The 26,387-nt window shown below is 41.5% G+C and overlaps 2 protein-coding genes across 3 annotated transcripts; both read left to right on the forward strand.

Moving 5' to 3' along the window:
* The first annotated feature begins 723 nt into the window (after window positions 1–723).
* On the forward strand, window positions 724–11,233 carry LOC138967672 (thioredoxin-like). 2 transcript variants are annotated; one of them, XR_011456016.1, is made up of 6 exons: window positions 724–1,012; window positions 2,343–2,450; window positions 6,938–7,000; window positions 8,878–8,943; window positions 10,082–10,254; window positions 10,824–11,233. XR_011456016.1 is itself a non-coding variant. In XM_070340314.1 (5 exons), exons 1-5 carry the CDS (start codon window positions 989–991, stop codon window positions 10,148–10,150), a joined length of 330 nt encoding a protein of 109 aa, XP_070196415.1. In that variant the 5' UTR covers window positions 725–988; the 3' UTR covers window positions 10,151–10,817. The 2 variants fall into 2 exon arrangements, 1 of the variants encoding a protein (XP_070196415.1); XM_070340314.1 differs by lacking the exon at window positions 10,824–11,233 and having other exon boundaries at window positions 725–1,012; window positions 10,082–10,817.
* Window positions 11,234–15,857: 4,624 nt separating this feature from the next.
* On the forward strand, window positions 15,858–25,491 carry LOC138967673 (uncharacterized). The gene is made up of 5 exons (XM_070340315.1): window positions 15,858–16,075; window positions 21,499–21,606; window positions 22,714–22,773; window positions 24,010–24,075; window positions 24,918–25,491. Exons 1-5 carry the CDS (start codon window positions 16,049–16,051, stop codon window positions 24,978–24,980), a joined length of 324 nt encoding a protein of 107 aa, XP_070196416.1. The 5' UTR covers window positions 15,858–16,048; the 3' UTR covers window positions 24,981–25,491.
* Window positions 25,492–26,387: the final 896 nt, after the last annotated feature.

Below are 26,387 nucleotides of genomic sequence, written 5' to 3' on the forward strand. Positions count from 1 at the left end.
TCCCTCCCTCTCTCTTATGGTGCGCAATTTTGGACGGAGACAAGCTCCATAACAATATCAGTCTGGAGCAACAAAAGCAATCTTACTATTTTATTCAAGATTGCAACGTTAACACAAACCAACATTCTTATGATTTCTCAAATCTACAACAGATCTACATGTCAGATTTCGCGCAATATTTTCCCTTCAGCCAATGAAGACACAGCTTGTTGTCTCGGTTTGATTATAAGGGGAAGTAAGTCATTCGTAACTTCCGTTCGGTTCAGAACTACGGTGGATTTTAAATCGGACAGCAGTAGCAACGTCTATTTGGTATAAATCTGTCAGTGTCCGATAGTTTATTGTCTGCTTGATTTTATCATAGCCGTTGTTTTGCTTTGCTAAGCTGTGTATGGCAGGAATGCGAAGTTTGCTGACGAGGTCGAGAGAATCAGTATCATACCTTGTATAAACCATAAGAAAAGACCCCCCGTCCATCACAAGTGACAGCCAAGACATAGGCCACGCCCACCTCGTGACGAGTGCCTGTGGTCAAAACATTCACACGACTATCCCACAGACCCATTTTAACCACCTCGACACTCAAAATTCTAAAAGGACCCAGTTCATGATTTGGAAGAAGAAACAGAGAGCATCATCATGATTCGTTCACTTTTATTTCATGTTCAAGGGACATAACTATGAGGCTGAGGACTGGTGACCCGGAGAGATTTAATTTGGGAAACTATTCTTGAATAATACCCGTGTTGCGGTACACTTTTCCTTTTTAATCTACTCTCAAGAATTTGTGAAAGCAAGCGGATCCAAACCCCTTTACCGATCCAGGTATTCGGCGTAACATCGATCCGCGGATCCGGAAAAGCAGCGCTACTTCTCCCGCGGGTCCGGTTGTGTGGAGTAAAATACGCGTGACAAGGCGACTTGGCGGCACATTCGCAGGTGAGCTTCGAGGCATCGACCCGTTCGGAGACAGTTACTATCAGCCAACATGGTGACTGCACTGGGATCAGCGGTAGGTTTCTTCTCATATTTGTTGTAGAACTGTGTTATTCGGCCAAAAATATGGTATGGTACTGGTAGATAACGAAATAAAAATAAAACCATACTGATATTAACAAACTCCTCTGACCCGACGAAGGGGACGCAGTGAGTCAGTGATAAGTGTTTCACTCTGGCCTTGTTATCATTTAGCATTGTCATGCAGCCACTGCAGGTTTTCACAACAGGACTTGATCTGTCAGACGTCGGACATTAATTTAAGCTGTTCCTGATTCATTGGGTTTGTGCATGGTTTGGTTCATACCCCTTGGAACTATTGAATGGCTGAGTTATGACAGGGACATATCTAATATAGGTCTATGGTTATGACTTAATATGTATCTGCTGGGTGTTTGCCTTTAAAGTGAAGTAATTGTTATCTTATTCAAGTTATTGCTCACTGTTTGCTCTTTTTACCATTACAAATAAAAAAGGTGTATTGAATTTATTTATACAAGTGATCTGCTGACTCTATTTTTTAATGGCCTTGTTTGAACTTGTCATCTGTTGGGTTTTTATGGGTTGTGAAAGAGTTGCTTTCCCTTGTTTTTTCTTGCTTTTCCAGAGGCAAGATACTTTAACATAGTAAGCTTGCCTCTGTGTTTCAATATAAACAATTAGGGAAAGCAACTATTCCACAACCAATACAAATTGGACAGAGTTATTTCCAAACATGGTCTATATAGCCACATAACAGCTGTTGTGTTTTCAGGATGACTTCATGGTCTATATAGCCACATAACAGCTATTGTGTTTTCAGGATGACTTCATGGTCTATATAGCCACATAACAGCTGTGTGTGTGTTTTCAGGATGACTTCATGGTCTATAGCCACATAACAGCTGTGTGTGTGTTTTCAGGATGACTTCATGGTCTATATAGCCACATAACAGCTGTGTGTGTGTTTTCAGGATGACTCCATGGTCTATATAGCCACATAACAGCTGTGTGTGTGTTTTCAGGATGACTCCATGGTCTATATAGCCACATAACAGCTGTGTGTGTGTTTTCAGGATGACTTCATGGTCTGTATAGCCACATAACAGCTGTTGTGTTTTCAGGATGACTTCATGGTCTATATAGCCACATAACAGCTGTTGTGTTTTCAGGATGACTTCATGGTCTATATAGCCACATAACAGCTGTTGTGTTTTCAGGATGACTTCATGGTCTATATAGCCACATAACAGCTATTGTGTTTTCAGGATGACTTCATGGTCTATATAGCCACATAACAGCTGTGTGTGTGTTTTCAGGATGACTTCATGGTTTATTAACGCCACGTAAAACATGCGTGTTTTCAGGATGACTTCAAGAAGAAGGTAAAGCTGGCGGACCCTGAGAAGCTGGTGGTGGTTGACTTCTACGCAACATGGTGCATGCCCTGCAAGATGATCGCCCCCAAGATCGAGGTGGGTACTTCACACCATCACAGCTACCAACTGTTTCGCTTTCGTCATACCAGGGATGACCAAATCTTCCGCCCCATCCCCGGGGGCGAGTAAAAAATCCACCAGGCTAGTAGAAACCGCCTGGCAGCTCGCCCTGCTGGCCAGTGAAAATTCTGGTCAAATGCAACACTTTTGGTTGTAATATCGAGTTTTAAAGCCATATAAACACTGCAGATGCAGCTGCTCAGTTGTGTGCCAGACCGGCGAAATTTCTGGTCGGCTAGTCACTTTCTTGAAGTAATTCGCTTGGCTGGCGAGTTAACATTTTGAGATTTGGTCATCCCTGCATAGCTGGCTACGCTGTTACACCAAGCTATAAATTAATACACTCAAACAAATAAATCACAAGCTGCAACGTCAATGCATGTGTTTTTTTCTTACAATTTAAAAAAAATACTGTATATTATTCATAGTGCATGATATAGCATAAATGCGAATATGAGATTACATTTTTTGACAATGCTACACTTTTAACACCATATGCTATTGCTATGCTGAAAATTAAAAAACAAAATCCAAGCTGTTACACTTTAGGCTTCACAAGGGTGGGCAGGTTTGCACCTTTGAGGTTTACATTTCATACCGTTTACTTGAAATTGAATACCTTTGTAATGCCATGGCAACATTTATGCATGCATGATGTCATTATATTTGTTTTGGACAAAGATTTTAGTTTTTACCTAGACCGTGATTTTCAACTTGAAAGATAGTGCAGTATTGTGCCACCTTACAAGTGTGCACTGTTTCTAGATGAAATAAGAAAGGGAAGTAATCACTCTAAATGTAAACAACACAAAGCGAGAGCTGTGCAAAACCAGTGTCCTACTCCTAGTCTGAGACACAAGAAACATTGAATGAAGAAGTAACCCTCAAAAGTCATGCCTGGTGTGCTGTTTCTAGTTACTTCCCTTTACCTATCACTGTGTAAGGATCTGGTGAGCTGTTTCTAGTTACTTCCCTTTACCTATCACTGGTAGGATCTGGTGAGCATGAAGACATTTCGTTTAGTCCCTTTGTTCAAGAAATACTCCTTCCAGTTCCTCACTAGTGAAACGCAATGAAATGATGTTCTGTGTGTGTGGATCGGTCTACATTATGTATTATTTGTATACAGTGGAATCCCTCTTTTGTCTTAGACCTCCACAAATCTGAGAAAACATGGTCTTAAAAGGGAGGTAGTCTTATATTAATCATTTAGTGTGACTTGAAAAGGGGGATGCCACTATGTATGAATAAAAATAAAACAAAAAAGCCCACATTTAAACACAATGTATGAGTCTGTTGAGACATTAGGCAAAAAAAATAAAATAGTCTGTTTACGGTAACCCGACCGACCCTATTTTTTTTCGCGCGACCCTAGACTTTTTTTTGGCATTGGGGGGGGGGGGGGGGGGGGGGAATCTTTTGGGTTTTTTGGGCAAAATAACGTAAAATTAAAAATGTGGTTTTTTCGGGGGGGGGGAAAAAAGATCCCGACCTACCGACCCTATTTTTTGGGCCTATGTTACCGTAAACAGACCTATTTTTACACCCCCGGTATAGGGGTGTGTATAGGTTTCGCTCGATGTGTTTGTTTGTTTGTTTGTTTGTTTGTTTGTGTTCGCATATAGATCTCAAGAATGAACGGACCGATCGTCACCAAACTTGGTGAACAGGTTCTATACATTCCTGAGACGGTCCTTACAAAAATTGGGACCAGTCAAACACACGGTTAGGGAGTTATTGGTGGATTAAAATTATACAAGGACTTATAGAGGAACATCTTAATGGTCAAAGGGAAATAACCATTCTCACTCAGTCACTGCCACCAACTGAGAAGGTTATTTCCCTTTGACGGGGGTGTTTTTCCTACCTCGTAGGAATTTCTTGTTTGTTTGGCCTTACATCCTGAGCAAAGAGGGTAAATTGCATTGCACTATCTTCTGTGCCTGTGTCTACTCAGAAGATGCAAGTGGTAAATATGAAGACATATTTCTGTTAGAAAAGAAGTTATTAAATGCATTTTGAGCATATCAGCTATGCAATCAGAACTATGAATAGAGGTTTGACTGCTACTGTGCTAGCTAATTTTGTTAGTTTCTATACCCAATATTGACGGACTGTGTGATGATATCTTCTGCTATTGGTCTGTTGAGACAGTGATGTCAAAATCGAGACAGGAGGTCGAGATTTTGATATCACTGTGCGCGCCTTCGTGAGCGAGGCTGGTACTACATATTGTTCATACGAAATGACAAACACAGGTTACAAGCGATAACGCGCAAAAGTACTGGTTTATTATTTTACATCTGACACTAGGGATCAGTAATGTATAGATATATAGTTACAGTACCACGTAATGCGATACTACGTATTGCGATACTACTTATTGCGGTAAAAAACTTATGGACAGAAAGAAAAAGAGAAAAGAAAACAAATTATTAGACATGGCAAAAGGTATTAAAATGCATTAACAAGACACGAGAAGTAAATACAAGAAAAATAAACAATCACAAGACAGGCGAAGACAAACAGACAAGAAAGTTACAATTACCAAACACTCGTTGGTTAATCCTTCAACAACAATAAAGAGTTACGTTCTGTACGTTCAACAATAAAGAATTACGTTCCGTACGTTCAACAATACCATAAGCACTAAGAATACTCAAGAAACTTAGCATACATACATTTAAAACCAAAATGGCTACTTTCAGAAAAATACAAAACGTTGACTCATCAGGCCAGGAATACAAAGCAAACTGTCATACCAAAAAAGTCTAACGACAACGTTCCTGCGTTAATCAAAGTCACAAACAAGATATTTACTCATCCACTTTCCCTCAATAACGTTACAAGAAATAAGCCCGTTTACAAACGATCACCACAGACCGCAAGCTTCTTTTACCTAAATTCTTTTAACGTAAGGCTGAAAAAGTCAGAGAAAACGTTTCACTTCGAACTTCGTTAACCACAGAACACACAAGTTATCATTATAAACATTAGCGACTTTCTAGCGTCTACAAAACATTGCTGTACGTTCACAACACTAGAACAGTTGAACACACAATAAAGAAACACTACAACAAGTCAGACTTTCAACTCACGTTATACATAAACAACTCACAAAGTCATTACAAAATGGCGACCAAAACACAACACAAACAAGTAACAACAAAATTACCTTATGCGCTGTGTGGGTTGACCAGCAGTACCAAAAACGTGTTGCCTCACAAACGAAGGGCACAAAACGATTCACACTTGAGAAACAACTGTCTCCAAGAACATTACGTTGACGTTAAAACATAAGAAACACTCCGTTGGTTCACTTGCTAACCTTCATACGTTTACATCAAAACCAAACGCTTCCTAAAACCCTCAGATCGACTGACGAGACAGGAGTCAAGCAGCGGTATTTATGGAAACAAAAACCTAACATGGAATAGTTATTCAAAAGTCAAAGGTCACCGGATTGACCAACCAACAACATTCCTAAGACAGAATCGGGTGAAACTACTATTTTACAACCAATCAGTAACCGATCACGCACTCCGTGCATGCCCAAAACTTAAAACGGTATATTTAACAGAAAGAAGACCAAGGAACTAGCTGACATCACAAAGCTAAAAACACGTGAGTCACACGTATTCTAAAACTTGCAACGCAGATTCGCAGGGCTCACCTCAAAATCAAAACACGGAAAAGAGCACGTGAATCTCACGGTGTTCTAGAACTAAACGACGCAGTTTGTGACACTCCGACCAAAACCAGGTCACAACAACTGAACAAGGAGCACGTGAATCTCACGTAAAAATATTAACGCTCCACAAAACGGGTCACAACAAGGTGCCACAATAAAAACACGGTTTACTTCTTTTTACATCGTGCAATGGCTTGAGCAAACGTAATTACAACAAAAGTAGGTGACTGCATGCCACATCGGCATGCACACTGTCGAAACAGACCAATAGCAGAAGATATCATCACACAGTCAGTCAATGTTAGATATATTGCTTATTCTCTGGACATTTTGTATTTACTGTAAAGAAATTACAAAAGTATTTGTCTCAGTTTTGGCTGTTCCATATCCCTCCCTCTGATTATTATTTCTTTTTGTTCACTCTTTTCTTGTACTTTTCAGTATTCAAAAAGTCTTTAGTCACTTGCTCAACTAAATTCTGGGATCATTACATTTTCATATATATTTGTTTGTTTTTAAATTTAGGTGTTTTTGTTTTTGAAGTGGGGAAGCAATAAAGAGGTCGTCGATATCAAAACTGATATCGACGGAAATGTCGTTGATATCACTTTTACAATGAGCTCAGTTTTGCCCAATTGACCAATGGAAATCCACGTAACATATGAAATAGCAATATTATGTAATATGATGTAGATTTTATAAGGGTATGGCAACAGCAAAAGATATTGCCGCTCTTCATAACCTCCATATATTGTATTGTTTCCCCCATCAGAAAATGGCCAAGGAAGAGTTTCCTGACGTGCTGTTCTTCAAGGTTGATGTTGATACTAATGAGGTATGTGTACTTTGTCATGTGTGTGTTGTGTGCCATAGACTGTGTGTTGTGTTTCGTATGTCATGTGTACTCTGTGTATCTGTGTGTTGTGTGCCACATGTGTGTTAACTTGAATGTCATCCCTGTGTTGTTGTCAAAAGAAATGACATCTGTGTGTTGTGTGTCATCTGGATGTTGCATGTCATATGTGTACTTACTGACTTACTGCCCATTATGCCTGGTACTTACTTACTGCCCATTATGCCTGGTACTTACTTACTGTTCATTATGCCTGGTACTTACTTACTGCCCATTATTCCTGGTACTTACTGCCCATTATGCCTGGTACTTACTTACTGCCCATTATGCCTGGTACTTACTGTCCATTATGCCTGGTACTTACTGTCCATTGTGCCTGGTACTTACTTACTGCCCATTATGCCTGGTACTTACTTACTGCCCATTATTCCTGGTACTTACTTACTGCCCATTATGCCTGGTACTTACTTACTGCCCATTATGCCTGGTACTTACTGCCCATTATGCCTGGTACTTACTTACTGCCCATTATGCCTGGTACTTACTTACTGCCCATTATGCCTGGTACTTACTTACTGCCCATTATGCCTGGTACTTACTTACTGCCCATTATGCCTGGTACTTACTTACTGCCCATTATGCCTGGTACTTACTGCCCATTATGCCTGGTACTTACTTACTGCCCATTATGCCTGGTACTTACTGCCCATTATGCCTGGTACTTACTGCCCATTATGCCTGTTACTTACTTCCTTCCCATTATGCCTGGTACGTACTTACTGTCCATTATGCCTGGTACTTACTTACTGCCCATTATGCCTGGTACTTACTTACTGCCCATTATGCTGGTTGACATGTAGGGCAGCAACAAACAACCTCCACTCCTGTCTGTTCTGGGCCTCCACTCCTGTCTGTTCTGGGCCTCCACTCCTGTCTGTTCTGGGCCTCCACTCCTGTCTGTTCTGGGCCTTCACTCCTGTCTGTTCTGGGCCTCCACTCCTGTCTGTTCTGGGCCTTCACTCCTGTTTGTTCTGGGCCTCCACTCCTGTCTGTTCTGGGCCTCCACTCCTGTCTGTTCTGGGCCTCCACTCCTGTCTGTTCTGGGCCTCCACTCCTGTCTGTTCTGGGCCTCCACTCCTGTCTGTTCTGGGCCTCCACTCCTGTCTGTTCTGGGCCTCCACTCCTGTCTGTTCTGGGCCTCCACTCCTGTCTGTTCCTGTCTGTTCTGGGCCAGTCTCTGGATGGTGTTTTGTGTCATCTGGATGTTGCGTGTCATATGTGTGTTAACTTGTATGTTGTCCGTGTGTTGTGTGTCAAAAGATGTGTGTTAACTTGATGTCATCCCTGTGTTGTCAAAAGAAATGACATCTCTTGTATGTTGTCCGTGTCTTGTGTGTCAAAAGAACTGTCATCTCTGTGTTGTGTGTCAAAAGAACTGCCATCTGTGTGTTGTTTCATCTGTATGTTGTGTGCCATTGTGCGTGTGTTGTGTGTCATCATGCACATGTTTTGTGTCATCTCTGTGTTGTGTGCCATCATGCATGTATTGGGTGTCATGCATTCAACTCTTTCACCTTGCTCTTGTCCTATCAGGGCTATGATTTTGCGTGACGTTTTTTCAGGAAGTACGAACCTTATGAATTTGCTCATACTTGCGTTTACTCAGATTGAGTATATTCATTTTTTTGAAGGGTCAAAAAAATTGTATGGTTGGAAGAGATAGGGGTTGGTCGGGGAACAGAAAACTGTTAATTTGAAAAACAAAGCGAAGGCCTGCACACCCAAACAAACAAGTATATATTTGGGTTGCTTTCTGGGCCAAGAGGTTTGTGAATAAAAGCAATGTTGTTTGTGTGCAGGATACCGCCCAGGAGGAGGATATCACTGCCATGCCAACCTTCCACTTTTACAGAAATGGAGAACAGGTATTTTGCTTTGTATTTGGTTTATCTGATTGTCCTCCGGATGTTACTTCAAGGAATGTTGGGCTGCGATCCCTGGGAATAGCATGCAGCAACACAATCACACTACCCATTAAAAAAAAGAAAGTCTGCATGCAGCGTGTATAAATTTGTATTTTACGAGGCCGGAGACTTAAGCTGTGATCTTGGGATCTTTGTCGTGCCGAGGAGAATCTGCTCAAAGTTGACTCTGGAGGAAAATCCTTGCTCGTGTCACTGGTTCTTCGGAAGTAAATTTTGTTTCAGAAAACAACGAAACTAATGCATTTTCTGTTGATTTGCTGTTAGTCTAAATGCATCATGTTTGTTATGTTGTCCCCACCAGAGATATGGATATTATGTGCATTTGGGCTTTCTGAACTTTTTAATCCTAGAAAAGTGGTTCTCACAAACTGTGACTGCTCAACCGATAGCTATCAAGGATTGAGGCTGGTTGTTGGGTGAATAACCTGTCGTTGCTGGGTGATTGTCGTGAATTAACATCCTTGTAGTTAACGGATGGAAAGAAGACGATGGTGGAATAATGTGGTGTGTCAGATCTGCCGTACCGCGGATAACAGTCCCCGTCTTTGTTGCACTGTCAATATCTCCACACGTTTTAATACTCATTGTGGATTGTGTCCAATCTTGAGATAATGAATAAGAGCGTCCATTTCTACGTGTTAGGGTGACCTACCATCTCTCTCCTGGGGCAGGGAAATAGCTCAGTCGGTAGCGGCGATGGCTTCAAAACCAGTTGAGTTGTCTTTGTTGGCGTGGGTTCGATCCCCACGTTTGGCGAAGGATTTATTTCCCAGAATCAACTTTGTGCAGACTCTCCTCGGTGTCCAAACACCCCCGTCCGTATGCACGCATGCGCACGATAAAGAACCCAAGTTCACAGCGAAAGTCTTGGGGCTTGGAAACATGAATACACGCATGAAGGAAAAGAAAAACGGATCACGTCGTACTATGGCCAGTAAGAAAGCCGCCCGAATTTCTATGAGGGTAACCGCACAGGACTTTATGAAATCTTACCCTTACCCTTAGTCACTTGAGTGGTAAAAAACCCACCAAAATGTGTTGTGTTGTATTGTTGACTCATCGTGTTTTGCTGTTGCAGATAAAGGATGCAGTGGTGATGGGAGCCAACGAAGAAGCCATACGCAATACTATCAAAAAACATAAATAAGACTATTGGACTTAACCAGCTACGCACCCCTTCTTCTATATGGCATCTTCAGTTGGAAGGAGTCTGCATACCAAAACCAATCACTTGCCTTTGGTACATCTAGTGGCTTACAGGCATGGGAATTGTCCGCCGAACGGCGGATTTCCGCCGATTTTTTTTTTTTTGTTCCGCCGAAAATGCAAAAGTGTCCGCCGAAAAAATAAAGGGGGGGGGCACACAAAAAAAGCACCGGTTACTTTGGCCTTTGCGCAAAAGCCCGCAAAAACTTTCCGTACTTTGTTCACGCACTGTTATTGAACTTTAATGTTTGAAAGTAAACCAGATTGCACAGATTGTGTTACAAGATACATTTTCCTGTTTGTTTCAACAGATCAATTTGTTTTACAAATTAAAACCATATAATACATGTATATATTTTTTTTCTTCAAAAAAGCAAAAATTGGTACATTTTTGTACTAAAAACTCGGATTCTAAAAACAGAATTTAATGGCAAACTTGGAGCTCAGATGACACCAGATTGCACCATCTGGGTTCTTTGGAGAAAAACATTTCCCGGGGGGCATGCCCCCGGACCCCCCTAGTAAGGCTAGGCGCTTTGCGCCGTCGACTTGACGCTTCGCGTCTTCAGTTATAAATTTTCCGCCTTTTTTACAATTTTCAATTCCCATGCCTGGGCTTAGTTTGATCTCTTGTGGTGGGGGCTTTTGTTATAATAAATGCATGCATTTTACTGTCACATTTTGCCTTTCTATCTGCACCCTTAGTATATCCTTAATTTAATTTTGAAACATAAAGCAGGTAGGTTTCATGTGATTGCATAGTAACTTGTCTTTTTGTTTGATATTTTTGAAGAAAATAATAATAAATGGCTTTTCTATAGCGCGAATCCCAGCAATTGGCTCCAGGCGCTTTACAATTTCATTCGAAAACAAGCAAAAATTTAACGAGCATACAATGCATACAAATAACAGATAAAACAACTACAACAAAAACAAGCAAACTAGGGCTTAAATTATGACAAAAGATAGCTAGGTACGCGCACACACACACACACACACACACACACACACACACACACACACACACACACACACACACACACACACACACACAGTCTTACCATTTAAACAGGGACTGTACTGTACATAAGCGTGCCAAAGACACGTGAGTGCTGTATCCACAAAGGCTTGGTCAACATGACACTGCAGTGTTTAGACTTGCTCATTGTTGGATAAGTCATTTCTTACTGAACAATTGTTGCCAAATATTTGGTCATTAGAAAAGTAATTATTGGTTTCTGAAAAAATGTAGGGGTGAACAGTCTTAGTTAAGGCTTTCTTGTAATTTGTATTTATATACATAGGTACAATAATTTCTTTCTGAACAATTGTTGCCGAACAGTTGGTCATCAGAAGACATGAAGTAATCACTGGTTTCTGAAGAATTGTGAGGGGGGGGTCTCAGTTAGGGCTTACCTGTAATTTTTATTGACTCACATGCGAAGCAAAAGTGAGTCTATGTACTCACCCGAGTCGTCCGTCCGTCCGGCCGTCCGGAAAACTTTAACGTTGGATATTTCTTGGACACTATTCAGTCTATTAGTACCAAATTTGGCAAGATGGTGTATGATGACAAGGCCCCAAAAAACATACATAGCATCTTGACCTTGCTTCAAGGTCAAGGTCGCAGGGGCCATAAATGTTGTCTAAAAAACAGCTATTTTTCACATTTTTCACATTTTCTCTGAAGTTTTTGAGATTGAATACCTCACCTATATATGATATATAGGGCAAAGTAAGCCCCATCTTTTGATACCAGTTTGGTTTACCTTGCTTCAAGGTCAAGGTCAAGGTCACAGGAGCTCTTCAAAGTTGGATTGTATACATATTTTGAAGTGACCTTGACCCTGAACTATGGAAGATAACTGTTTCAAACTTAAAAATTATGTGGGGCACATATTATGCTTTCATCATGAGACAAATTTGGTCACATATGATCAAGGTCAAGGTCTCTTTGACCCTTATGAAATGTGACCAAAATAAGGTAGTGAACCACTAAAAGTGACCATATCTCATGGTAGAAAGAGCCAATAAGCACCATTGTACTTCCTATGTCTTGAATTAACAGCTTTGTGTTGCATGACCTTGGATGACCTTGACCTTGGGTCAAGGTCACATGTATTTTGGTAGGAAAAATGTGTAAAGCAGTTCTTAGTGTATGATGTCATTGCTAGGTTTAGGTCAAGCATGTGAGTCGTATGGGCTTTGCCCTTCTTGTTTATGAAGGTATAGGTACAAAGTATAATGGAATTGTTTTGAAATTATACATTGCTTTGAAGTTGACATAGCAAGTGACTTTGGTGACACCTGAACAGTCCCTGTGTGTCTGTGTACTGACATAGCAAGTGACTTGAGTGACACCTGAACAGTCCCTGTGTGTCTGTGTACTGACATAGCAAGTGACTTGAGTGACACCTGAACAGTCCCTGTGTGTCTGTGTACTGACATAGCAAGTGACTTTGGTGACACCTGAACAGTCCCTGTGTGTCTGTGTACTTGTGGACATTTTCATTATCTGAGTGGGACCAGGAATTAGCCATGCTACTTCAAGGTCTTTTATTTACATTCTGCTTAAGTTTGAAAATAAGGAGGCTTGATCATGAAATGTATTTTGATCTGTTATGTTGTGCTTTGTTTAAGTGGCCCGTTTCTTTTATTTGCTTTTTTCTTTCTGGGACATTTGTTTTTGTTGTTTTGACTTTGAGTAAAGTGTTTCCATTTGCTAATCGCAGTTTCTGCCACACGGTGAAGTGTTTTATACCTGTCTTATTGGAGGTATGAACACAGGTGCAAGATCCCGTGTCTTGTCTACCTTACCTCCGGTAGATCGAACTGTTGCTACAACTGCTGGAGTATGCAATCCTAGCATATCACTGGGATTTAGTCTGTTTTTACATTTTGAAAATTATGCTAGTTTAAAGGGTTGGTATCTATTTTTAAAAATTCGGGTGCCTTTGCGCATTGTAGCATTTCATATTGAATTTATTTGACTTTGTTCATATTGTGTTCACTGTCCAGTAGGTTCACCGTCCAGTAGGCCATTTTCTCTTTTGATTTGATGACATTCTTTGTTGTGATGGAATTGTATGGTGCCACGGATTTTGTTGAGATCATTAAAAAATAAATGAAAGATGACATGGAAGTGAAGTGTCACTACTGTTGTCTGTGTGTGTGAGTATGTTTGAATGTCACTACTGTTGTCTGTGTGTGTGAGTATGTTCGTATGTCACTACTGTTGTCTGTGTGTGTGAGTATGTTCGTATGTCACTACTGTTGTCTGTGTGTGTGAGTATGTTCGTATGTCACTACTGTTGTCTGTGTGTGTGAGTATGTTCGTATGTCACTACTGTTGTGTGTGTGTGTGAGTATGTTCGTTTGCACTTGTACATATTAAACCTGTAGGTGTTTTTCATTTAAAAAAGAAAATTTGATTAGCAGTTTGTGTGTTTGTCAAGGATCGTTTCTGACCACTTTTCTCCTCTGCGTTTTCTTTTTTCTTTGACTAGTCATTTCCCTCTAACATTTGAATTAATCTTTTCCTCTCCTCTTAACAAATGTTCTGTTCCTTTTTGGATTACTTCCCTTGTCATAAATAATGTCTGTTGGCCAAAATGTGACACGATTTGTGTATTCCTTGTGGGTAGTGAATGAAGATCTATTTAGTTTTTTAACATTATTAAACGTGTGCCCACTACAAGCAAGATAAATGCAATTAAGTTTGCTCTTTCAGAGAGAAAACACAAATATCTGGTATCTGGTTGGATGACAGCGACAGAACACTGATATCTGGTTGGATGACAGCGACAGAACTTCAAGACCTGACTTCCTCAAATTTATTGTTGAAAACCTTAAATTAGTTTTTATTGTTTGGTCTGGAATAGCCAGATACAGTGGAACCCGCTTATAAGAAAGTCCAGGGGAAATTATTTTTGCTTTCTTATATACGAGATTTTTCTTATCGGGAGACGCCGGATATAAGACATATTTTTCTCTTATCTGATAAAAAACAAATTTCATCATATTTTTTTTAAAGCATTGCATGATATGCCCTCAGGCAGGCGCCTGAATGTGTATGTGATAATGAATGTTTATGTTTGTAATGTTATGTCTTTGGGATAAGTATGTGCGTGCGAATAACTATGTGTATTGTAATGTGTTATTCTCGACTTGTAGTAGGGTTTAGGACATAGCACATGGTGGCCGCCATTATTAGTCTCGGCTTTCCCATGTGTGTATGGGGCCTTAAATCTCCTGTTAAAGAATACGTAGATTAAACAGTTTTGGACGAGAATTAAGAAAAATGTCGTCGCGGTTATGTTTGCTTGTTTTTTGGTGTGTTTTTTGCCGACAGCAGGTCCAGTCTTTTTCGTTCTGTAACTTGTTCTTTTCTTTGATTCTATGTTCCTAAACCTTCATTCTTAACCCAAAATGTTTCTAGTTTCTAATGGAGTTCCATATCGACACATATTTTGCAAGCACAAGAAGAGTAATCGCTATCTGAGTAAATATTCAGAACAATGTACAGTACCAGTGAAGAATTGTACAAAATAGATTTTTGTTTGCTTTTTTAAGAAAGAATTTCTGTTCATCGTTTTACCGATTTGTTTGTTACAGGAATAGAACAAAAGGTCAATGAAATCTATTTCTCTAACACAATACGAGCTATGAAAAATCTGCACTATGGGATTTACCCATTCTAACAACAGAATATTGTCACTGTCACTTGGTGGGTCTTGAAGGGGGTTCCACTGTACTGTACTAAGTCACTGTCACTTGGTGGGTCTTGAAGGGGGTTGTACTGTACTGTACTGTACTGTACTAAGTCACTGTCACTTGGTGGGTCTTGAAGGGGGTTGTACTGTACTGTACTGTACTGTACTAAGTCACTGTCACTTGGTGGGTCTTGACGGGGGTTGTACTGTACTGTACTGTACTGTACTAAGTCACTGTCACTTGGTGGGTCTTGAAGGGGGTTGTACTGTACTGTACTGTACTAAGTCACTGTCACTTGGTGGGTCTTGAAGGGGGTTCCACTGTACTGTACTGTACTAAGTCACTGTCACTTGGTGGGTCTTGAAGGGGGTTGTACTGTACTGTACTAAGTCACTGTCACTTGGTGGGTCTTGAAGGGGGTTCCACTGTACTGTACTAAGTCACTGTCACTTGGTGGGTGTTGAAGGGGGTTGTACTGTACTGTACTGTACTAAGTCACTGTCACTTGGTGGGTCTTGAAGGGGGTTCCACTGTACTGTACTGTACTAAGTCACTGTCACTTGGTGGGTCTTGAAGGGGGTTGTACTGTACTGTACTGTACTAAGTCACTGTCACTTGGTGGGTGTTGAAGGGGGTTCCACTGTACTGTACTGTACTAAGTCACTGTCACTTGGTGGGTCTTGAAGGGGGTTCCATTGTATTATACTAGAACAGTCCCAACTTTCGCTCGCCCAGAAAATGTCCCAGTACTTCTGAACTTACGAAGTTCCCTACACACACACACAACAAGAAACAGACACAACGCCGAAGGACATTTTTAGTCTAGTGAAGAAAACACAATGACACGAGTCCACCAGCAAAGCGAACAGAGGCGACAGCGTAACAACTTTCATTAAAAGTAGGACAGGTAGTTGGTTGCCTACGGCAGGTCGGGAACAACACAGCCAGTGACAACAACAACAAACACACTAGGTGAGGCTAGATATGACGTGACCTTGTGGACCCGCCTACACACTGGGTAGCGTGCACTGGCAAGTTGGAACGAGCCTTCAGTGCGGGATTGAAGCCGGCGAACGCGTGACTGCAACAGTACAAGCCTTGTCGACACACCGTTCTACACATCATCATGGGAGTCCAACAAATATCAAGCACAGTATGTGTAACACTTTACTTTCTCCTTTCACTGTCTGTAGTTTACTTGTTACCATCATATTGCTATATATATATATATATATCTCTCTCGCCTGTAATTTTGATAGTCTGACGTCTTTCTGTGATAGTAGTAGTCCAGTGGACGATACCTTCCGCCTGTGGTCTGACCAAGTCAGTAAATACACTGCGAATGAGCCATGTTCATTTGCTAGCGGCGAACCGGCTACGCGGATAAGCTCCAGTAGTTTCATCATGGAATTAGCTAAATATGTAGTATCGTGTTTCACTCTGTCATGTCTGCATTGCTGATGATTTTTCACTTCTCCGTCTTCACTGTCAACAGTATTATCAGTTACTTGGCACGAGCAAATATAAACTATGGCCTTTGCCATTAAAAACGCGACACACGATCGATCGACGGAGGTTTTTATGTTACTGGTGATAGCAAGCACCTGTGGTTTAAACTGCACGGAAAACTCTGCAAGAAGACACATAAAACACGTGGCGTTTCATTGAGTACAAAATTGAAACGAAACAGCTGGAGTTATGAATGGGTTATAGTGTCGAGAACTGCACGTGTTTTCCATTATCGGTACTTACAGCTTCAAATCAACACAAGTTGTGGCCGAAGCAACCGGGTGCATGAACACTCCGCGCACTTTCCCAATTTTGAAGCTTCCGCGCATGTGAAACTCCCGCGCGTGGTGTATATGTAAGATGCGCGCGTGTTTTAGCAACGAATGAAGACTTAAACCATGCGTATAAGAATATTTTGGTATCACAGTCACAGAGGGGTAAAAAAATGTGTCACAGTGGTCATTGCATTGTGAGTGGTTAGTGAACAGTCAATGAGCAGTCAGTGAAAAGTGCTAACCGTAGGGACTGTGAGTACGCGCGCAAGTTGTATGAGCCGAACCAGTAATTCGTGCGCGGAAGTTACAACCCGATATTGCGCGGAGCATACATGTATTTTACAAGCGCGGAATTTACATATGCGCGGAAATTACCGGCTGCGGAAGCAACCGACAGTGGTAGTAATAAAGGTCACGGGTTTTGAGTGAATGAAACGTTTTACTGAATTAAACGCCACGTGTGTAGTAGTCCTTGGCCACGTGTTATATACGCGTCTTCTGACATGAGTTTTCCGTGCACTTTTTACATTTAGTCAACGTAGAGGGGGGAATCGAGACGAGGGTCGTGGTGTATGTGCGTGTGTGTGTCTGTGTGTGTGTCTGTGTGTGTGTGTAGAGCGATTCAGACTAAACTACTGGACCGATCTTTATGAAATTTGACATGAGAGTTCCTGGGTATGAAATCCCCGAACGTTTTTTTCATTTTTTTGATAAATGTCTGATGACGTCATATCCGGCTTTTCGTGAAAGTTGAGGCGGCACTGTCACGCCCTCATTTTTCAACCAAATTGGTTAAAAGTTTGGTCAAGTAATCTTCGACGAAGCCCGGACTTCGGTATTGCATTTCAGCTTGGTGGCTTAAAAATTAATTAATGACTTTGGTCATTAAAAATCTGAAAATTGTAAAAAAAAAAAAGAATTTATAAAACGATCCAAATTTACGTTCATCTTATTCTCCATCATTTTCTGATTCCAAAAACATATAAATATGTTATATTTGGATTAAACACAAGCTCTGAAAATTAAATATATAAAAATTATTATCAAAATTAAATTGTCGAAATCAATTTAAAAACACTTTCATCTTATTCCTTGTCGGTTCCTGATTCCAAAAACATATCGATATGATATGTTTGGATTAAAAACACGCTCAGAAAGTTAAAACAAAGAGAGGTACAGAAAAGCGTGCTATCCTTCTTAGCGCAACTACTACCCCGCTCTTCTTGTCAATTTCACTGCCTTTGCCATGAGCGGTGGACTGACGATGCTACGAGTATACGGTCTTGCCAAGTACTCCTACTAGAAGTAGTCCTTTGGTCTTGCTGAAAAATGGCATTGCGTTCAGTTTCATTCTGTGAGTTCGACAGCTACTTGACTAAATGTTGTATTTTCGCCTTACGCGACTTGTTTTGTTTTTGACAATGTCTAAACCACAGGTGCTTGCTATAACAAGTAACATAATTAGTCAAAACTTGACTAAATATAAAAAACCGCCGTAGATCGTTTGTCGCGTTTTTAATGGCAAAGGCTATACTTAGCACACAAAGTAACTTACAAGTTGGGCGCAAAGTAAGAATCCGGGGCAGAGTTGGAATAATCGGGATTTCCCGAAACCTCATTTGATTTCCAACAAAGCGCCGCATTTCGGAAAACGAGCTGCCTCGTTCTAAAAATGGCAACCCTTCGACTGGCACAAAAAAGTATATCCTTTTCACAGGTCATGAAATGAACGACTGAATAAATCAATAAATCTATCTGGTTCATTTCCTGAACTCACGGTTTGGTCCTTTCACGAGGAACGGTGAACGGACTATCGGACAAGACTTGAACTTGAAACTACAAATGAGTTGGTACGGTATTTTTTCACATGCATGTAAGTCGTGTTTAGCGAGTCTATGTGTCATGAGAATAGCTGTCACGTGTGCCGTTGGTCGTCAGCATTCATCAGGCAGGACTCTTTTTCGTGAATCTCCTTTCCCACCATTTCATTTTATTCAGTTTGGGATTTGAATGCTATCGTATCGTCGTCGTCTTGGAATATTGGCGTAACTCGATTCTTGGCGATTTCGATTGGTGTGTGCTCTAGACTAGGTCCAAATCATTCTCCACGAGAAGTATGGTCCACAATGCGATGGACAAGACAGGATTTAACATTCCGGCTTGTATCTTTCTAGACTAGGTCCAAATCTCCACGAGAAGTATGGTCCACAATGCGATGGACTGGACAGGATTTAACATTCTGGCTTGTATCTTTCTAGCCATGACAGCTACACATATGATTTAAACAGTATTTTATTCGTAAACAGACACGTGATAATATAACATCATTAAGAATTAAGGAGCACAACAAATTCAAAACTTATGATACGTGCTCACATAAACATGCCTGAAATTTCATGGCGGAATGTGATCAATGCAACACATTTTTTGAAAAAAGAAAAAGAAGAGGAAAACAAGGAAAACTTAGTTTTAATTATCGAACACAATCTGTGTCAATACCGAAAACGAAAACAAATACAAAACGAGAACGAGAGACAACAAAATATCAAAAAGTAGATGGGCCCCAAGTAATATATTTTTTTTTAAAAAACCATCGAACTAAGGTGTCCCAAAGCGGTTTGATTTCTCAATATAACTTTGGACAACAACAAAAATAGCACTATTTTCAAATATGGAAATGTTTGAATCTCCTGTCAGGAGTGTCAATATTAACAAATGTGTCAATATTAACAAATTCTGGAGCTAATGTACCGATTGTTGCGGTTCTTGCATCATTAAACAGGGGACATGATAACAAATAATGAATAACAGTTTCAGCAAAATAACCACAAGAACATTCCGGGTTGTTTACTAGGTGGCGATTAAACATATCATATTGTAAATCACTCATTCCAAGTCTTAACCTGCAATGCAAAACTTCAGTTTTGCGATTTGGGGAATAGTAATATGGTGGAATTGAAATATCAAAAGCTGTGAAATGTCGCTTGAACAGACCAACAGAATCACATTGTTGTATATTTTCAGGCAACTTATTCCAGAGACTAGTTGCAGAAGGAATAAAAGATGACTTGTACAAGTCTGATTTACACTGGTGGTGGGGATTTAGGTCAGAAACAAGAGGTGGCAATAAAACGTTGAGGTAATTTGGTACATTGCCGTGGACCATTGTATAATATAACATTAATTTGTGACGACGTCTTCGCTCTGTAAGTGTTATAAAGCCAGATTCTGTATACAATTTTTCGTGTGAAGTGCCTTTAACAGCACCAACAATAATTCTAATGGATTCGAGTTGCAGCTTCTCCAGCTCATCTGAAAGCTTCTTTGAACAATTATCCCACACAACATCGCAATAATCAAAATGAGGTAAAATAAAGGATTTATACATTGCTTCTAGGGATCTTCGACTGAGCCTATATTTATAAGATTTTAAACAAGCCACAAGTACTCGACAAGTTGCCACAATAGACTGTATGTGTAAGGCCCATTTACAATTATCTTGAAAAATAACACCTAAATGTTTATGACTTTCTTTTTCTATGAGGGCTACATCGCCAAAAACAAGGGGAAATTTCTGTATACATCGTTGACCGGAAAAGGATATTAACTCTGTTTTCGACTGATTAAATTTCACTTTCCATTTAATGGCCCAATTTGCAATCTTACCTAAATCAGAATTAAGTATTTCAGTTCTACGGAAAGGGTCATCGAGGCTATGCTGGTATCATCTGCAAATAATGTAATCACTGATTCAATATTATCAACAATGTCGTTTATGTAAACCAAAAAGAGGAGAGGTCCTAATACTGACCCTTGGGGAACACCCACAGAAACCGGCAAAAACTGTGACTTACAACCTTTTACCACAACACATTGTTTTCTTTCCCTCAAATAATTCTCAAACCAAAAATACAACTGTCCCCTTATGCCAATAGCGTATAACTTTTTCATCAAACCCTTGTACCAAACTCTGTCCAAAGCTTTTGACACGTCAAAGAAAATCGCCTGTGATGTTATCTTATCATTAACAGCTTTGCATATATCATTATACAAACAAATGAGTTGATATACAGTTAAATCACATGGAATAAAACCGGACTGAACTGGTGTCAACAGGTTATACTCCTTCAAATAAGGTACACATATAAACAGCTATTCCATGACAAAAATAATCGGTTTTGGCCTTCTGCTGAAAACTGACTGGGTGTCTAAAATGAGTTTGGCCAAGATTCCACTGATGACGACGTGGATACTCAGTCTTTCCCATCCCACGGACCCTCATCAAGCCCACATGTACGATAGTACAATTAACTTCCCATTTGCAAATCTATAGACTGAAATGCCACATTCCTTTCAGCTACAGAGCGCTTTCTACCCTGGCTCGCCGCCGCTAGTAGGGACATAGTCCCTGGACCTAAGTGACTTTTCAACCGGCGCGAGCACCGCCAACCCCCCCCCCCCCTCCCCCTCTCTGTTTCAGTACACTAACCCCCCTCCCCTCTCTGTTTCAGTACACTAACCCCCCTCCCCTCTCTGTTTCAGTACACTAACCCCCCTCCCCTCTCTGTTTCAGTACACTAACCCCCCTCCCCTCTCTGTTTCAGTACACTAACCCCCCTCCCCTCTCTGTTTCAGTACACTACCCCCCCCTCTCTGTTTCAGTACACTAACCCCCCTCCCCTCTCTGTTTCAGTACACTAACCCCCCTCCCCCATATCTTTTTGTGCGTATTGATCTGTTTTCATGCCTGATTCGCTGTGTTGACTTCATGCCTGATTCGCTGTGTTGACAGGCCGAGTTCAAGAGCCAGGTGCTCGGGGCAGGGGCAGGTAAGCTGGTGATGGTGGATTTCTACGCCACGTGGTGCGGGCCATGCAAGATGATCGCCCCTAAAGTCGAGGTACGTCACGCACACACGGTTATATTATAGAGTTATATCATTATAGCTGTGTAAATAACTCAGTGGTTATATCATTATAGCTGTGTAAATAACTCAGTGGTTATGTAGCCCCTGTTGATAGCGAAACATCAACGACAGTCCCCAATAGGCATCGCACCCGTGGGACAGGAACTATCATCAGACGCACCTGTTGTAGTACATCTGCCTGTCATGTTTGGCGTTAGACACCACAACGACTAAAGATGAAGGCTTGTTGATTTGAAATTCTGAATATTTTCACCGAAGAAGGGACCAGGGCTGAGGTGCAGGAGACAAGTTAGCAACTCACGGGGGCCACCCGCAGTCTTGGATTGGTTGAAACTGAGATGTGTTGTCATTTCAACCAATCAGAACCCGCGATTTGTTCTCTCCTGTTTGGGTGGCACCCACTTTCGGTTCCTGCACACAACACTAAATGATACGTGCTAGTAGATGATTTGATATTCCAGCCACTAGCAGTGCTGATACCAATTCATCGAAACTGACACAGAAATACACGGCTAGATAGCTTGAATTTAGTCAATCAGTCCTACCACCACATGCAAAAGCAACGCTGCCATGAATAGCTAAACAGCTTGGAACAACTTGCCATTATGAACACAGAACTATAGGCCGCCAGGTTATTTGACATTTGGATGTGTAGCAGGCCATGAGCCTTCTGAAGTAAAGAACGAGCGTCACTCCAAGTCCGTGCTTGTTTCTCTGCCCGTTTAAATTAAGAAAAAGAAAAAGAAATGTATTTCATTATTTGAATTTCAGATCGTTTTCAGTTGAAAAGCCCTTTGTCATTCAGTATTCACACTTACTGTGGGCGATGTCTAAAAAAAGTCGCTGATGTCTTTAAATATAGTTGTACTGTTGTTTTATCGTCGTCTGTCACAATTCCATGCTCAATTGTCCATGTAATGTACGACATTTCTGGAGGAGCCTACGATGTCTTTAAGGATGTAAACTACTTTCGTTATTGATAGGAAAATGTGTACAAAAATGCAAGCAATGTTTTATGTGTCCCCCGGATGTGACCCCAAAGTCATACTGTACCGTACAACGTGTTGTTTGTCACTGCAGGCGATGTCTGAGGAGTTCCCGGATGTGGCTTTCTTTAAGGTGGACGTGGACCAGGTGGCGGTGAGTTGTTTTACTTGTTGGGATGTGTGTCATTCTTTCTTCTGTGTGTCACCCCAGTCTTACTGTGCATAAAGCATTGATAGTCCTGTGCTTGTTGTTTAACAAAAATAAAATGTTTATGCGAAGTGAGTGAGTCAGTAGGTGTAAAACGGGCACAATGGCCTATAGTTGATAAGACGCCGACCTCCATGTGCAAGTTCCCAAATTTGAGTGTTCAAATCACAGCCGCACCTGGTGGGTTATGGGTGGAGATTTGTCCGATCTCCCAGGTTAACTGATGTGCAACTTGCCAGGTTTTTTGGTATCGCCTTTCGTGTGTACCATTTCATTTCATTTCATTCCCTTGACCGATTTGGCCGTCGGGGGGGCATGAGGGACGACGAGACAGCAGTCCTCCTCCATTCGGGTCTGTTCTGGGCCGTTGTGAGCAGCTCATCCATGGGAAGCGAGGTCCATTCCTTGACATTGTCTGTCCAGCTCTTTCTCGGTCGGCCACGGCGACGACCACCCTCCAGAGTTCCCTGAAGTATAGTCTTGCACAGGGAGTCGTGCCTGGTGATGTGACCGAACCAGACAAGCTTGCGTCGTTTGACAGTTGCCAGGAGGGGTTCCTGGGGTCCCACGTGTGTACCAGCAAGCATAATACCAAGCCCAGTCGGAAAAGATCCTGTAATCCATGTCAGAGTTTGGTGTGTGAAAGACACACGTACATTTATACCAAGCATGCATACTCCACCTCGTGAAAAGAGTTCGTCTCACTGTCTCACTGTCTCACTGTCTCACTGTCTCACTGTCTCACTGTCTCACTGTCTCACTGTCTCAGATGTGGTCGGACTTTCACATGAGATAAGACCATCCCTCCTAATCATCACATAACAGAAATGAACGGCCTAGGTGGCTGGTATATTCTTAAAGAATTACTGAATTACGCAAAGGGCACTGTTGCCTTTTTCCTAAATTAATCCATTAACAAAATTCCATCACAGTAGACAGTCGGGGTGTTGACTTTTGAAAGCCTGACAACATCTGAGAGGGTGAGGCCAACTCTTTTCACCAGGCGGAATGGGCCTTTGATCTTGTGCTACTGTGTGCAAGCTTGCATATATATGTATAAACTTAAGTGCAACTAAATGTTGCTTAGTTACTGACGTGTGTGTGTTTGTGTGTGTGTGTGTGTGTGTGTGTGTGTGTGTGTGTGTGTGTGTGTGTGTGTGTGTGTGTGTGTTGTGATTGCAGGAGGTGTCAGAAGAACAGGGGGTGTCAGCCATGCCCACATTCTTCTTCTTCAAGGACGGCAAGAAGGTAGGACACGCTGCTTTTCTTTCACCTTAATGTAGTACCGGAACAGCGATGACAAGGGCACTGTTGTAAGGGGAAATAGTGGCGCTGTTATAAAGGGGGGGGGGGGGGGTCTGGTGGCACTGTTGTAAGGGGAAATAGTGGCGCTGTTATAAAGGGGGGGGGGGGGGGGTCTGGTGGCACTGTTATAAGGGGAAAATAGTGGCACTGTTAAAAGGGGGGAGGGTCTGGTGGCACTGTTATAAGAGGGAAATATTGGCACTGTTAGAAGGGGGGGGGGGGGGGGGCTGGTGGCACGGTTATAAGGGGGAAATATTTCCCTGCTAGTGTCTTATTTCCCGTCGTGTGTACACACAAGCACAAGACCAAGTGCGCACGGAAAAGATCCTGTAATCCATGTCAGAGTTCAGTGAGTTATAAAAACACAAAAATGCCCAGCACGCTTTTCCCGATAGCAGCGTATGGCTGCCCGAATGGCGGAGTAAATACCTATTTGTGCAAAAACATGAGTGAACGTGGGAGTTTCAGTCCATGAACGAAGAAGATGAAGATTGTTCCAATAGCATGCCAGTAAGGCAGTAGGTTTGTGCTAGCTATTTAGGTCACTTTCGCTGACAGACACCCTCTCCTGCCTGGAATCTTGCTTTGTAAATGATGCAAAGACTGGAGAAAGCAGGCTCTATATCGGCTGAACAAACTCAAACTGGGTTGTTTCTCTTCAAGTTTTGTGCGGTACAAAAAGTAACGTTAATTCAGCCCCATGACAACCCAGCTTCTGTTTTCATGGTTTTAGCGAATAAAAATGAGTCTGTACAACATTTGCAATCTATGTGTGTTTGAAACAGGTGACGGAGGTGGTTGGAGCCAGCGAAGACAAGATTAGGGCAGCCATCACCCAACACAAGTGAAGATAGTGATTACAGGAGACCACCACAACAGACAAGTGGAGACAGTGATCAAGGGCCGGGATACCATCAAGAAGGAAAAGGGGCATACATGAACCACACGGGATGGAAATATCAGACATCACAGAAACGACACGAAGAAAAATATTCCACATTCTAGATGTTTTCTTTTTTGAAGAGTAGTTCGTGGTACACTGGCAGTTTGTTAGTTGCTGTGTAGACTTGTAGAATAATAGACCTTTAGATTGATAAGCTCGGCGACAAGAGCTAGGTACAGGTGTTGCTCAACTCATGATCGCCACTCAGGAAGAAAAACAACCCAACACGGACTGATGTCGACCACACCATCTTGGTTTCTTTTGAAAGACAATCAAAATCATAATCCATTTTTAATGATTTTTTCCCTGAATTATCATTTTTGTATCAAACTTGGTAAGTTTGGAACCAGATTTAATTTGGCTTCTGAAGAAACAAATAAAATATGTCGCCTTTTTGGTGACATTTTGTCCAGGTATTTTGCATAGACATTATCTGTGTGTGTGTGTGTGTGTGTGTCTCTCTCTCTCTCTCTCTCTCTCTCTCTCTCTCTCTCTCTCTCTCTCTCTCTCTCTCTCTCTCTCTCTCTCTCTCTCTCTCTGTGTATCCGCGTGCGTGCGTGCATTCCTGAGTGTCAGTGTGTGTGTGTGTGTCACGTTGGTGTGACTAAACGGAATAATTGGACTGTAAACATCACAGTCGGATTTAGTTTTTACCTGAAGCTCCACCCTACTCCTCCCCACCGCCCCCTCCACAGACACACACATTAGCAACAAAGAGTTGTGTGAAAACAAGCACAGAAAGGTCCATCTGCAAACCTCGGAAAGCATCCGGGAAATGAAACGCAAAAACGGTGCCAAACGGCAATTGTGCCCTCTCCTCTCCGGTGTAGCCTAACGAATCGATATCCGTTTTCTCCTCAGTCTCGCATTCGATATACCCGAGACTGAAAAGTGCGCATCCCTGTGTCCTATACGCACTACTGAGAAGCCGAAAACACGTACTTGAAATGTGTGGAGGGGGGGACGCACTAAACATAAAAAGAGCGGGTCCCGGTGTGACATTTTCATCTTTCGCCGTGTTGATATTTCGCTTCTCGGCCTCGTTGATCTAGTATAAACTCTACACTGAACAAAAAAACACCCTTCGATAGTACTGATGAGCGACCTTGTGTACCTTACATTCATGGGGCCAAATTTGTCCAACCAATTTGTTTTATTTAACTTAGAAATTTGATCAGTTCATCCTAAAGTGTTTTCCTTCTTACTCAAGGGACGTAACCACTCAGTACACGGTTTCGAAGAATTCGATTTTGGGGGTGAAATCTATTAAATTTTACCACCAATTTTCTTCACATGCAAGAAACTGACATGC

This window comes from Littorina saxatilis, linkage group LG5, assembly GCF_037325665.1.
Source record: "Littorina saxatilis isolate snail1 linkage group LG5, US_GU_Lsax_2.0, whole genome shotgun sequence".
Lineage (NCBI taxonomy): Eukaryota > Metazoa > Mollusca > Gastropoda > Littorinimorpha > Littorinidae > Littorina > Littorina saxatilis.